Source organism: Hemiscyllium ocellatum, chromosome 21 (assembly GCF_020745735.1).
Source record: "Hemiscyllium ocellatum isolate sHemOce1 chromosome 21, sHemOce1.pat.X.cur, whole genome shotgun sequence".
NCBI classification, from domain to species: domain Eukaryota; kingdom Metazoa; phylum Chordata; class Chondrichthyes; order Orectolobiformes; family Hemiscylliidae; genus Hemiscyllium; species Hemiscyllium ocellatum.
Window position 1 is genome coordinate 54,405,521 of NC_083421.1, and position 12,378 is coordinate 54,417,898.

Here is a 12,378-nt window from a genome sequence, read left to right on the forward strand (position 1 = left end):
TGCGTGTATTACATGACCACAAATACTTTTAGCAAGCCTGATTTGATTTATTTTCAATTTCTCCATGGTTTGGCAAAAACAACACAATTCACACTATACTGTAATGTGAATCAAGCATACCTGCAGTACATACAAAGGTCTAAAATCATGACAGCTAGTTAAGTGGTTGTAACTAAATAACATGGTATTAATGCATAGGCACAAATGCCTCTGGCATTTTATTTGAAGAATATTAATGGGTACAACTTGAGAAATATTTGAATTGTTTTGGCAGGGGATGAATGGAAATTGAGAAGAAGAAAATAAATTTTTTGAAATTCAATTTTAGAAAACATATAGAATAGGTGAAAAGTCACTACTATTCTCTTCATGGGTAGTTACACATGAATTGTTAACAGCTCCCACAAGCTACACACAATTTTATCTTTGAGGAAGGGAACCACATATTGCCTTTCCAGCATAAATTTACCCTGTAGCAAAAGGTGATATTTAAAAAAAAACCCTCAATGTTTCCAAAGTCACATGCAAAAGTTAGAAAATCAGAAACTTAGAGGAAAGCAGCATTCAGGCTACATAAATTCAGGAATGGGCTTGTGGTGAGTCCAGAAGATGCCTTCTCTTGTTATATAGTACAATAAATAGATTTATGAGACACCTTTAATTTCAATCTACAGTTCTCTCACCTTGCTCTCCCCCCACCCAACCCAAGAAACACTTTACTCTGGCTTGAATGTCAATTTTAGGTGTGAGTTATCCAAAACGGTACACTGTTACGACTGTGGTCATGGAGTACATGTATTCTGGTAAGTTGATTTCAAAATTCACTTATTTTTTGGTTCTTTCATTTTAAAAATGGGAAGCAACTTTAACAGTGGCATGCATCAGAAAACTGCTTTTGTTTTTAATATGGAAAAGTAGCCAAGTTAATTAGAGCAATGGATGGCATGCCATAAAATAAATAGCAGGCACTTGCACTTTTTGTTCATGTATTTTTAGCCCCCCCTTTCATGATTTGCATTTTATCATTAAAAACCAAACCAAATCAATAATCCAGCTAATCTTCCATTTTTAAAATAGTTAAGCAGAAGAATGTGTCCTTGCGTACCAGCTCGCCCCGTGATTCTTGGACCAGCACACCACCTTAGGTACCTAGAGTCCAGAAAGAGGTAGAAAGAGACATGTTAGTAACATAATGAACTGAGTTAGAAATATGCTAGAAATCTTACAGGTCAATACTACTTTGAAAAATATAGATTACAAGAACTTATTCAAAGATGGAAAAATGGTGAACCTGGGTCCAGCTGGAAACCTCTGGTATTTTTTGCCACAGCTACAATAAAAAGGGAACAGGTTAAGCAGGGAATGCTAGAAATCTGAAGTCTCAATAAAAAAAACTGAGGAATAAACAACAGGATTGCCAGCAGAGGACTGAAAGAGAAAACGTGTTAACACTAAGTATGACAAAGTTGAAAATATTCAATTAAACAGAACGTTTTTGAAAGGAGTGACATCTTATCAAAGCTTTTCATTATAAGTATGCAGCTGGACAAATGCTCGAATGGAAAATTTAAAATGATCACAAGGACTAATACTACAGGAGGAAACAATGCTGATTGGTTGGCAAGTTAACTCAGATTGACTGAGATGTTGCTATAGCGAAAAGAATAAGGAATTGTGAGATCCACAAAACTCCTGGTAGTTGCAAATGTTGCGTGAAGTTTTATCAAAATGGGCAACGTCAAGGGCCCTACCAATATGTATTAAAACTTGCTGTCTAAAAAGGTTGACAGATGAATTAAAATCTTCAATGGGAATTTGGCTTCTGTTCCCTTATGAAGGTCATAGGTCTCATAGCCCACAGTATAGTCTCTGTTAGTTCTAGGATTCAACATTATTTGCTGTGTTTTTGTCTTAACTACAATGTCCGGTCTGAAAGATATCTCTTTTGAACAGTCACAGATGCAATCTGTGTTGTTACCAAAGAAAATAAGTTGTAGTCCCAACAAGACAAATAAACTTAAATGATTTTCTTTTTAATAAACATTTGAATTAAATCAGAACTGACAATAAAAACAGCTATTAACTTGAGTAGAATGCTGCTTCAAAGTATGGTACTTTCAATATTTGAAGTTAAAATACAAAATCATACAACATGACAACATGATCTGACAGCAAATAAATGCTTCTTTTCAAACATTTTGATTTTGTCTATCTATACACAGGTTTTCCTAACTTTCTGCTTATTATTTCTTCTTCTAAATTGAATAATTATTATTTGAATACTAACTAAATTTAAGTGAATCTTGGCAATTAAATGCTGGCAGGTTTTTGTGAATTGTTCACACTAACTCTAAATACTATGATTCATTAGCTCGGTTACAATTTGTAATATTTCTGAGAACTTTGAATTTCTCAAGTATCTTCCATGAAGGCACAAACACAGTCCCCAGCTCCAAATAAGTTATTTTATTATTATGCAAGTCAAACAGATATAGTAGCAATGAAATGATAAGATCCGGATTCAATTCCCCATTCTGAGCTACCAAACCCATCCACATTATAGTGAAGTGATGCCCAATAGAAGTTCCTTAATCTCCCATAAGACAGGATGAAGGACATAAAAGTCACATAAAGAGCCACCTACAAAAGTGGCTTATAGCAGGTTTGCACATCCTCTTGATTACATGAGATGCATGATCTGGGAATTAAATAGAGTTGGGGGGAGTAAATGATTTGTTTTAAGAACATGAAATCTCATCACCATGTTTTCCTGAAAGAAATTGCAAAAGAGAAGCCTTTGCTCAATTTCACTGAAACATAATACAGGTATTACATTGCAATTTTAACTGCAACGTAAGTGCTAAACACTTTCAATGACCATTCCTTCAAAGGGCTGAGGCATTGACTTGCACTCAAACTTTATGAACTGGAAACTTTGGAAATAAATACCTTTCCAAGTAATGAAGCAAAAGGTTAACATTTTGTTGTTGATATACATTTATTATTCTTTCATCAATTCTACATCTGCATAAAGTAGTTGTTATTTCTGACTTTGTATTGCTTATTATTCCAAAACCAACAAAGATGATATTTATCAACCAAACTATATTGTTGTGCTATGAAACCTAGAAAATTCTTGGAGTTAACTATACAAGATATAGAGGCAGAAACTGGCAACATTAACCTGCTCTGCATTCAACAACACAAGGCTGATTTTCTATCTCAACTCCATTCCCACACCCCTTTATTCCTCTAGTCTCCAATATAATTGATGACTGAGCATTAAGAGCCTGACAGGTACTTAAGTGTAAAGATTTACAATGTGCCTCATTAAAAAAAAATCTAATTTCCGTTTTAAATAGTTGAGTCCTTATCCTACAGCAATGACTCCTATTTCTAGACTCTCCAATTCGGATAACCTTCCACATTGACTCTTCCAAGTCCCATAAGAATTCTGTAAATTCCAACAAAATCACCTCTCATCTGTCTAAACTACATAGCAAAGACTCTGTCTAAGCAATCGTTACACAACATCCGTCTCAGACTAGACGATCTAGCGAATCTTAGCTGCAACTTAAACAATGCAACACTTATATCAGGTAAGAATGTGGCATTCAGTACTCTTTAGTTTTGACTAGGTCTACCAGAATGTTTAAAATACAAATCTCAAAAATGATTTTGGCTCTATATTTTTATATATTAAATAAAGTTCAAGTTTTTGGACATAGAAAAATATTTTTTGTTGGAATCTATCAAACATGTTAACCTCATTGCTTGCTTGGCAATAACATACTGATCAACCATTGTCTGGGATTGTTATACAGCAACTTAAATGTGCCGGAAGGATATTATAGAGAGCATGCAATATGTATACTAAAACATACAAACTTGTACACTAATAACAGGAATACATTACATATCGATTTTCTGAATTACAGAGAGTTCGGCTATACATCAAAATTACATGAGGTCGTGAACAATTATTTACTCAACATAATGAGCTCTGTACTACCAGCTGAAGGTCAGCATTTATAAATGTGAATTTGGCATGATGGCAGAATGTCAATTAGTGACATGAAATCAAAATATAGCAGACGCTACAATTTTGCAACACAAAAATGTGGGCAATACTCAACAGGTCTGGAAACCAGAGGGTGGGTAAGAGAACAGGGAGTGGGGGGAGTGAAGGAAGTGGAGGGAGAACAGAAAAAAAAGTGGGAATTCGGAGGAAGGGGAGCGTGTAGGAGGGGCACGTGTGGTGGGGGTGGGGAGAGCAGAAAAATGTGTAGGAGGTGGGGAGAGCAGAAAGATTTGTGGGTGGACTGTGGAGGGGGTGCACTGGGGCAGGAAGGAAGGTGCCGGGGGGTGGGAAGGAGAGACACGTACACAAATTTAATCCTTTCGTGTCTGACCTTTCAAGTGAAAGTTCTGAAGAAATCTCAAACTTGAAACATTAATTCTGGACAAGACTTATCTTGACCTCTGGGAATGGGCTTTGAACAACGGAAGCAGAAGAAATGGATAGAGTTAGGCTCCCATAAAACCAAGGTTTTAGTTTAGCTTTCAGCAATTGCTGGGGTCATAAAGATGGATGTGGAAATTGTTATTCCTCTAGGTTATGGCTAGAGTTCTCTCTGTTCTGAGAATTGCATGTGAGAAGGATTTACTTTTACTGAATTTGCCTTTGCCAAGGATGTTAATGCACTGGAATAGCTGCTGTTTAGTAGTTAAATAATCTGTTATTCTGTTCACTTTTCCAATAGGGATAAAATTAGACTAATTCTTTTTTTCTTTTGCTTGTATTTTAACTGTCAGAGTATAGAGATGTACAGCATGGAAACAGACCCTTCGGTCCAACCCGTCCATGCTGACCAGATGTCCCAACCCAATCTAGTCCAAGTAGGGATAAAGTGTGCTTTCTTAAAGCTGAGTAGTGTAACCAATCAAATTACATCTGGAATATATCACCTTACACTTGCCATTAAATTTAAAAAAAAGAGTTAGGTCTAGGCTTTCTTGATATATTTGAAGGGGGTTTGGTCTGGTCCAAAACAACTGTGTGACACTCCTCTTGGAGATGTGTGTCCATGTGACCACAGGGCCACACTTCAGGGTATTCTATTGCAACCAGCACCACTTGAGCCAAAAAATAGTCCAGCCTCTGTTGCTCTCTTCACAGGTGCTGCCAGACCTGTTAAAAGTTCTAGCATTTTTGATTTAAATTACTCACATCAGAATGGGTAGTACATAAGGGACAAATCCTGACACTATTTCTTAGAACCACTTCTACTTCAGATTGTGGAATCAAACTGGGTGTTTCTGTTTGTGCAATTATTCTAGCCTGTATATAGGAATATACTGTGGAATAATGTTAAAGATACCAAAAGGGCCTTTCCTGACACATTTGGTTGAATTGCAATTCCTGCTCAGACTTTAAACATAAACTGTTTATTGGATGTACAAGTTGCTGTGTTGCGGAAATTCCAATATAGGATGCAACTGGTATGGAACTTAGTGCTCAGGTAACAATAGTTACATTGGAAATAGTTGCATACTGCTTGATTTGGCAGCAAATCCATTTTCTACAAATATAAGGAGTTAAGACATCGAGCACATGACACTTTCATAATATCATAACTGATTAGGTTTAAATCTTACAGAATGATTTGTTTTAGAAAAAGATAAAACAAAGTGAAGCAGTGCATTAAACAAATGGCCAAACTTGTAACACTAATAAATTGATGGATAGTAATAAAGCACTTTCAGCTTGTAGATTTAGTACTGGTTCCATTCCATATGGTACTCAGACTCAGAAGAATGATAATTTGTAGACGTACAGACTTAATTTGCAAAGCAGTTGCATTCAATATTATGACACACGCAACCACTTTGCTCAGGTTCTCTTAAACACAAATCAAGTAGATTAACAGCTGAAAAAGTACATCAATTCAAGTAAAATGTAGTTCAAACAAAGCTGCTGCCTGACACATACCTAGTATGCTAAATGGATAATAATGATCATTACCCTCATCAAATATGAACAGCATAAAATTTAAAATTAACAGATTTTTAAAAAAACTGTCAAGTAATAAAGGTGTTGATATTGTAATACAGTGGACTAACTGAAATGTACAAGTTATACAATGAGTGCTATGTTTTAAAGAGAAAACATTACCATATTACTTAAAACAGATATGTCAATTAGTAAGCTAATGAATTGCATAAATGTTGATCCAGAATTTTAAGCTGGATACAACTTCAACATGGAGAAATTCAATTTTTTGTAATGACTGTTTTCTAAATTGACAATTATTTAATGTCCAATAATAATAACTAGCTCCTCAATTATAGTGGTCCTCACTGAGAACCATCCTATTAGACAGAGATAGGGAAAAAAGTAAAAGAGAAAGAATGAATTTTCATTTATATTGCACCTTTCATTATTCCTGAACATCCTAGAGTTCTTTACAGCTAATGAAATACTTTGAACTGTAATTATTGCTGTAACGTATCACAATGTCAGTGATGAAACAGCAAGACAGCAAAAATATCTCCACTGAAAACCATCTAGACTACAACTGGGCTTTCATTGCAGCGCACACCTTACCCTTGAGTAGCTAGGAGATTCTGTTCATGAGTAAGCAGTTAAAATTTTGCTTAATAAATAAAATTGAGTAGTCATTCAACAATAGATTAAAATATGCATACAAATTAGAACATAAGTAATGTAATTGATTTGAGCATTATGTTTAAATTTTCTAAGATATCATTAAGTGATTTTAATTTTCAAACTTAAAAATGAGTGGGTATGGACCATGATTATTAATTTTCATAATAAATTAATCCCAGTATTGGCACTGACACAAATTTGTGATAAATGCAATCTCATTCAGTAGACAACAAAATACGTTTGTATATTCTCTTTGTCTACTACATAATCTGTTTTTAAAAAGTTTATATATGCACAATGGTCCTGTATATTGCACTTAGTTGCATTCTCATATCTGTTGTGTAACACAGATCATGCCCTGTAAGACATACGTTCACCTCAAGTTTTCTTAAAACTAGATGTAAGTCATTGCACCTTTGGTATTTCTGTCCAAATATACTTCCACATAGGATGTTGGAACGTATCCTTCCTCATCTTCATTCCGTCGAACTCTTGTCCAACCATCTCCTTTATCCTCCTCTATCACACTCAGTGTTTCTCCTTCTGCCATTGCAATTGTTCCTTCATTTTGACCTGAATTGAAATGTGATACAAATGCATGACAAACACGAACTCCTTTCTTCTTTTCAATCATCCTTTTGCAAGCTCTAAAGCCTCTAATCTACAATTTGAGACAACAGTAGCTTCCTCGAGAACATGTAGATTAGTTAATTATCTTCAGTTGGGAGAATTGTGCACTGTTGCTGCCTTTTTTTCTTTGTGAACCCTGATTCCAATTAAAACAAAACACAAAAAGGCTTGGTCTGCGTTCCTCACCTTGCACATTTTCTTCTGTTCATACTGCAGCCATCTCAGCCCTAATCTAATGACAATTTTGTTCTGTAACTGTCTTCTGGTTAACTCTTCTGTCATCAGTGACCACCCTTGCCAACCCAAGGTTATTGAAGTAAACTTGGACCCTTTTGTTCAGTGATGTACTGGTGTGCATTTTAAACCCATTTTACTTTCCTATCAAACAGAATAAGCAAATAATCATAGGGCATCTCTAAAAAGCACAAGTAAAAGTTTGATTCTCATCCTTTCCCATCCTCTTGATAGTTCATCACCATATCCATTTAAAATAAATACTTCCCTAAGAATTCAGTGGGAATGATTCAGTAGGGTTAGAGAGGAGTGATTAATTGACTCATTCTACTCTTGGGTCATCATTTCAACAGTAATTAGTCCCTAGCCTCAACAAGCACATGGCAGGCCAATGAATTTACTATGGGAAATTGTAGGGATAAAGCTAGCACTCCAAAGGATATCTGGTCGGATATCTAGGAATTAAAACAAATTCAGAGAGGCTTCTGACCAATAGTTTACTCTGCAATGTATATATACCTTCAAAAGGATACATGGCTTTGCATGTGCCAATTGCTGCCAGTACTTCCTCATCATCAAAGTCATCATCAAACTCGCACTGTGCTGCGACTTTTAATTCAGGGTCCTGGTTCTGTTCTTCGGTATAACTACCATCAGGGCTGCTCAAGAACGAAATGCACAAAGTAACTATAGAACAGTGAGACCCAAAATGTATAGAAATAGATGCACAAACAACTGTTGAATTAGGAGAAATGGAGATAGTTCAGGAAGGGAATGAAATGTCAGGTAACAACATACAGGATTTATTGCACTGTTGTGGTTCTGTTCGTCGAGCTGGGAATTTGTGTTGCAGATGTTTCGTCCCCTGTCTACGTGACATCCTCAGTGCTTGGGAGCCTCCTGTGAAGCACTTCTGTTACCTTTCCTCCGGCATTTGTAGTGCTTTGAATCTGCCGCTTCCGGTTGTCAGTTCCAGCTGTCTGCTGCAGTGGCTGGTATATTGGGTCCAGGTCGATGTGCTTTTGATTGAATCTGTGGATGAGTGCCATGCCTCTAGGAAGTCCCTGCCTGTTCTCTGTTTGGCTTGTCCTATAATAGTAGTGTTGTCCCAGTCGAATTCATTTGCTTGTCATCTGCGTGTGTGGCTACTAAGGATAGCTGGTCATGTCGTTTCGTGGCGAGTTGGTGTTCATGGATGCGGATCATTAGCTGTCTTCCGGTTTGTCCTATATAGTGTTTTGTGCAGTCCTTGCATGGGATTTTGTACACCACATTGGTTTTGCTCATGCTGAGTATCGGGTCCTTTGTTCTGGTGAGTTGTTGTTTGAGAGTGGCTTTTGGTTTGTATGCTGTTATGAGTCCTAGTGGTCACAGTAGTCTGGCTGTCAGTTCGGAAATGCTCTTGATGTACGGTAGTGTGGCTAGTCCTCTGGGTTGCGGCATGTCCTCGTTCCAGTGTCTTTCCCTTAGGCATCTGTTGATGAAATTGCAGGGGTATCCGTTTTTGGCGAATACATTGTAGAGGTGTTCTTCTTCCTTTTTTTGCAGTTCTGGTGTACTGCATTGTGTTGTGGCCCTTTTGAATAGTGTCTTGATGCAACTTCTTGTGTGTGTGTGTGTGTTGGGGTGGTTGCTTTCGTAGTTTAGGACTTGGTCTGTATGCGTGGCTTTCCTGTATACCTTTGTGATGAATTCTCCGTTCAGTGTTCTCTGTACCATCACGTCCTAAACTATGAAAGCAACCACCCGACACACAAAAAAGAAGTTGCATCAAGACACTGTTCAAAAGGGCCACAACACACTGCAGTACACCAGAACTGCAAAAAGAGGAAGAAGAACACCTCTACAATGTATTCGCTAAAAACGGATAACCGTGCAATTTCATCAACAGATGCCTAAGGGAAAGACAACGGAACGAGGATCTACCACAACCCAAAGGACTAGCCACACTACCATACATCAAGAGCATTTCCGAACTGATAGCCAGACTACTGCGACCATTAGGACTCATAATAGCGCACAAACCAACAGCCACTCTCAGACAACAACTCACCAGAAAGAAGGACCCGATACCCAGCATGAGCAAAACCAATGTAGTGTACAAAATCCCATGCAAGGACTGCACAAAACACTACATAGGACAAACAGGAAGACAGGTAACAATCCGCATCCATGAACACCAACTAGCCACGAAACGACACAATCAGCTATCCTTAGTAGCCACACACGTAGATGACAAGCAACATGATTTCGACTGGGACAACACTACTATTATAGGACAAGCCAAACAGAGAACAACCAGGGAATTCCACAGATTCAATCAATAAGCACATCGACCTGGACCCAATATACTGGCCACTGCAACGGACAGCTGGAGCTGACAATCGGAAGTGGCAGATTCAAAGCACTACAAATGCCAGAGGAAAGATCACAGAAGCACTTCACAGGAGGCTCCCAAGCACTGAGAATGTCACCTACACAGGGGGTGAAACATCTGCAACACAAATTCCCAGCTCAGAACAGAACCACAACAACGAGCACCCGAGCTACAAATCTCACAAAATTTATTGCACTATAATCATAAATATATTTTCTGTCTCACAGCAATAAATAAAGAAATAATTCACTGTTATTTGGAGCAAGTAACTTATTTCAAAAATGTACTTTATTCATAGAAATCTTTTGATATCTGTACAGTTGGTGATGCCATTCATATGTATACATTGCATGTCTTTACATACAAAAGTCAGACTGAGTCAATTGTATTTACAAGGACTGAGTCAATTGTATTTACAAGTCTGTAAGTTAACCATCCAGCCTCTTAGTGTTTAGCTGAGGCTTCAGCAGAACCCAACTGAGAGCCCAGTGGGTGGCATAGTGGCACAGTGGTTAGCACTGCTGCTTCACAGCGCCAGAGATCCGGGTTCAATTCCTGCCTCAGGCAACTCTCTGTATGGAGTTTGCACATTCTCCCCGTGTCTGCGTGGGTTTCCTCCAGGTGCTCCGGTTTCCTCCCACAGTTCAAAAAGATGTGCAGGTTAGGTGAATGCTAAATTACCCGTAGTGTTAGATGAAGGAATAAATGTTGGGGAATGGGTCTGGATGGGTAGCTCTTCGGAGGGTCGCTGTGGACTCGTTGGGCTGAAGGGCCTGTTTCCACACTAAGTAATCTAATCTAATCAAACTACTGAGTATGACCCCGTTCTACTTTGGCAGGCAGACCGTATATGGTGGTCTTTCCCCATCACACCTTGGTGGCAGCTGCTCCAAGCTTCAACTCGTCTCTCAACATCTAGAGTTGGACCTTGGAATGTGCCAGTCTGCAACACTCAGTCGGGGTCAACTCCTTCAGCTGGAAGGCCAACAAATTTTGGGCAGACCATAGAGCGTCTTTCACCGAGTTGATGATCCTTCAGACACAGTTGATGTCGTCTCACCGTGTCCCCCGGGGAACAGACCGTAGAGCGCAGAGTCCCGTATCACAGAGCTGTTCAGGACGAACCTCGACAAACATCACTGCATTCCTCTCCAAACTTCCTTTGCATTGGCACATTCCAGAAGGAGGTGTGTGACAGTCTCGTGCCCTCCACAGCCACTTCGAGGGCAGCGTACGGTGGCGCAGTGAGTCCGGGCGTGCATGAAGGATCTCACTGGCAGAGCCCTTCTCACCATCAGCCAACAACTCACCAGAACGAAGGAGTTGGTGCTTGTTTGTAAGTTCTGGTGATGAGGCATTCTGCCAAACTGACTGCCTGCCCAGGGAACTGCTCAACAGAATCCACCCTCTCCTTTTCCTGAAGGGTCTCAAGGACACTACATGCTGACCACTTTCTGATGGACTTATGGTCAAAGGTGTTTTTCTTCATAAATTTCTCCACGAAGGACAGGTGATACAGAACTGTCCAACTACTTGGAGCGTTCCGCAGCAGCGAGGCCAAGCCCATCCTTCGCAACACCAGGGACAGGTAGAACCTCAGTCTGTAGTGACACTTGGTGTTAGCGTACTGGGGTTCCATGCACAGCTAGATGCAGCCACACACAAAGGTGGCCATCAGGGTGAGGGTGGCATTGGGTGTGTTTTTTCCCCCGTTGCCCAGATCTTTATACATGGTGTCTCTTCGGACCCAGTCTATCTTTGGATCTCCACACGAAGTGGAAGATGGTCTGGGTGACTTCAGTGGCATAGGTTCTGGGAATAGGCCAGACCTGTGCCACATATAACAGCACTGAGAGTACCTCACACCTGATGACCAGGTTTTACCTGTGATGGAGAGCAACCGTTGTTTCCATTTGCCCAGTTTCTGCCTTACTTTACTGATACGCCCCTCCCAAAACTTGGCGCATGTCCCAGTCCTTCAAATACCCAGCACCCTCAGGTGGTCAGTCCTGACAGTGTAGGGGATAGAGGATTGGTCAGCTCAGTTCCCAAAGAGCATGGCTTCACTCTTGCCTCGGTTTACCTTGGCCCCTGAGGCCCGTTCAAACTGGTAGCAGATGCACATAAGTCTGTGCTCAGACAGCGGATCCAAACAGAAAACACCAACATCATCCATGTACAGGGAGTCCTTAACCTAATCAGACTGGAAAGCTGTCTGATTTCCACCCATTGATTGAGACTGCACTGACAATGTTGATGTAGAGCAGTCAGATCCAATTGCAGATTCCCTCCCCAAAGCTTATTTTGGAGAGAATATCTCTCATGTATGCGTGTGATATCCTGTCAAAGGCTTTCTCCTGGTCCAGGCTGATGAGGCAGGTGTCCACCCCCCGTATCCTGCATGTAGGTAACTCTCAGCGATCTTCCTGCCCTATATAGCACAGGTTTGGTCAGGGTGAATCACCGA

The 12,378-nt window shown here is 39.6% G+C and overlaps 1 protein-coding gene across 6 annotated transcripts in view; it reads right to left on the bottom strand.

The window, feature by feature from the left end:
• Positions 1-461: 461 nt before the first annotated feature.
• LOC132825709 (formin-binding protein 1) overlaps positions 462-12,378 on the bottom strand; it is a 222,760-nt gene continuing 210,843 nt past the window's right edge. For 5 of the 6 annotated variants that reach the window (XM_060841113.1, XM_060841114.1, XM_060841112.1 and 2 more), the window contains 2 exons: positions 8,054-8,193; positions 7,065-7,243 (listed from right to left, as the gene is read on the bottom strand). In XM_060841113.1, the coding sequence (XP_060697096.1) occupies positions 7,065-7,243; positions 8,054-8,193 (319 nt within the window). Of the gene's footprint in view, positions 1,150-7,064; positions 7,244-8,053; positions 8,194-12,378 lie in introns of those variants that run through there. The other variant, XM_060841110.1, reaches the window with a different exon arrangement.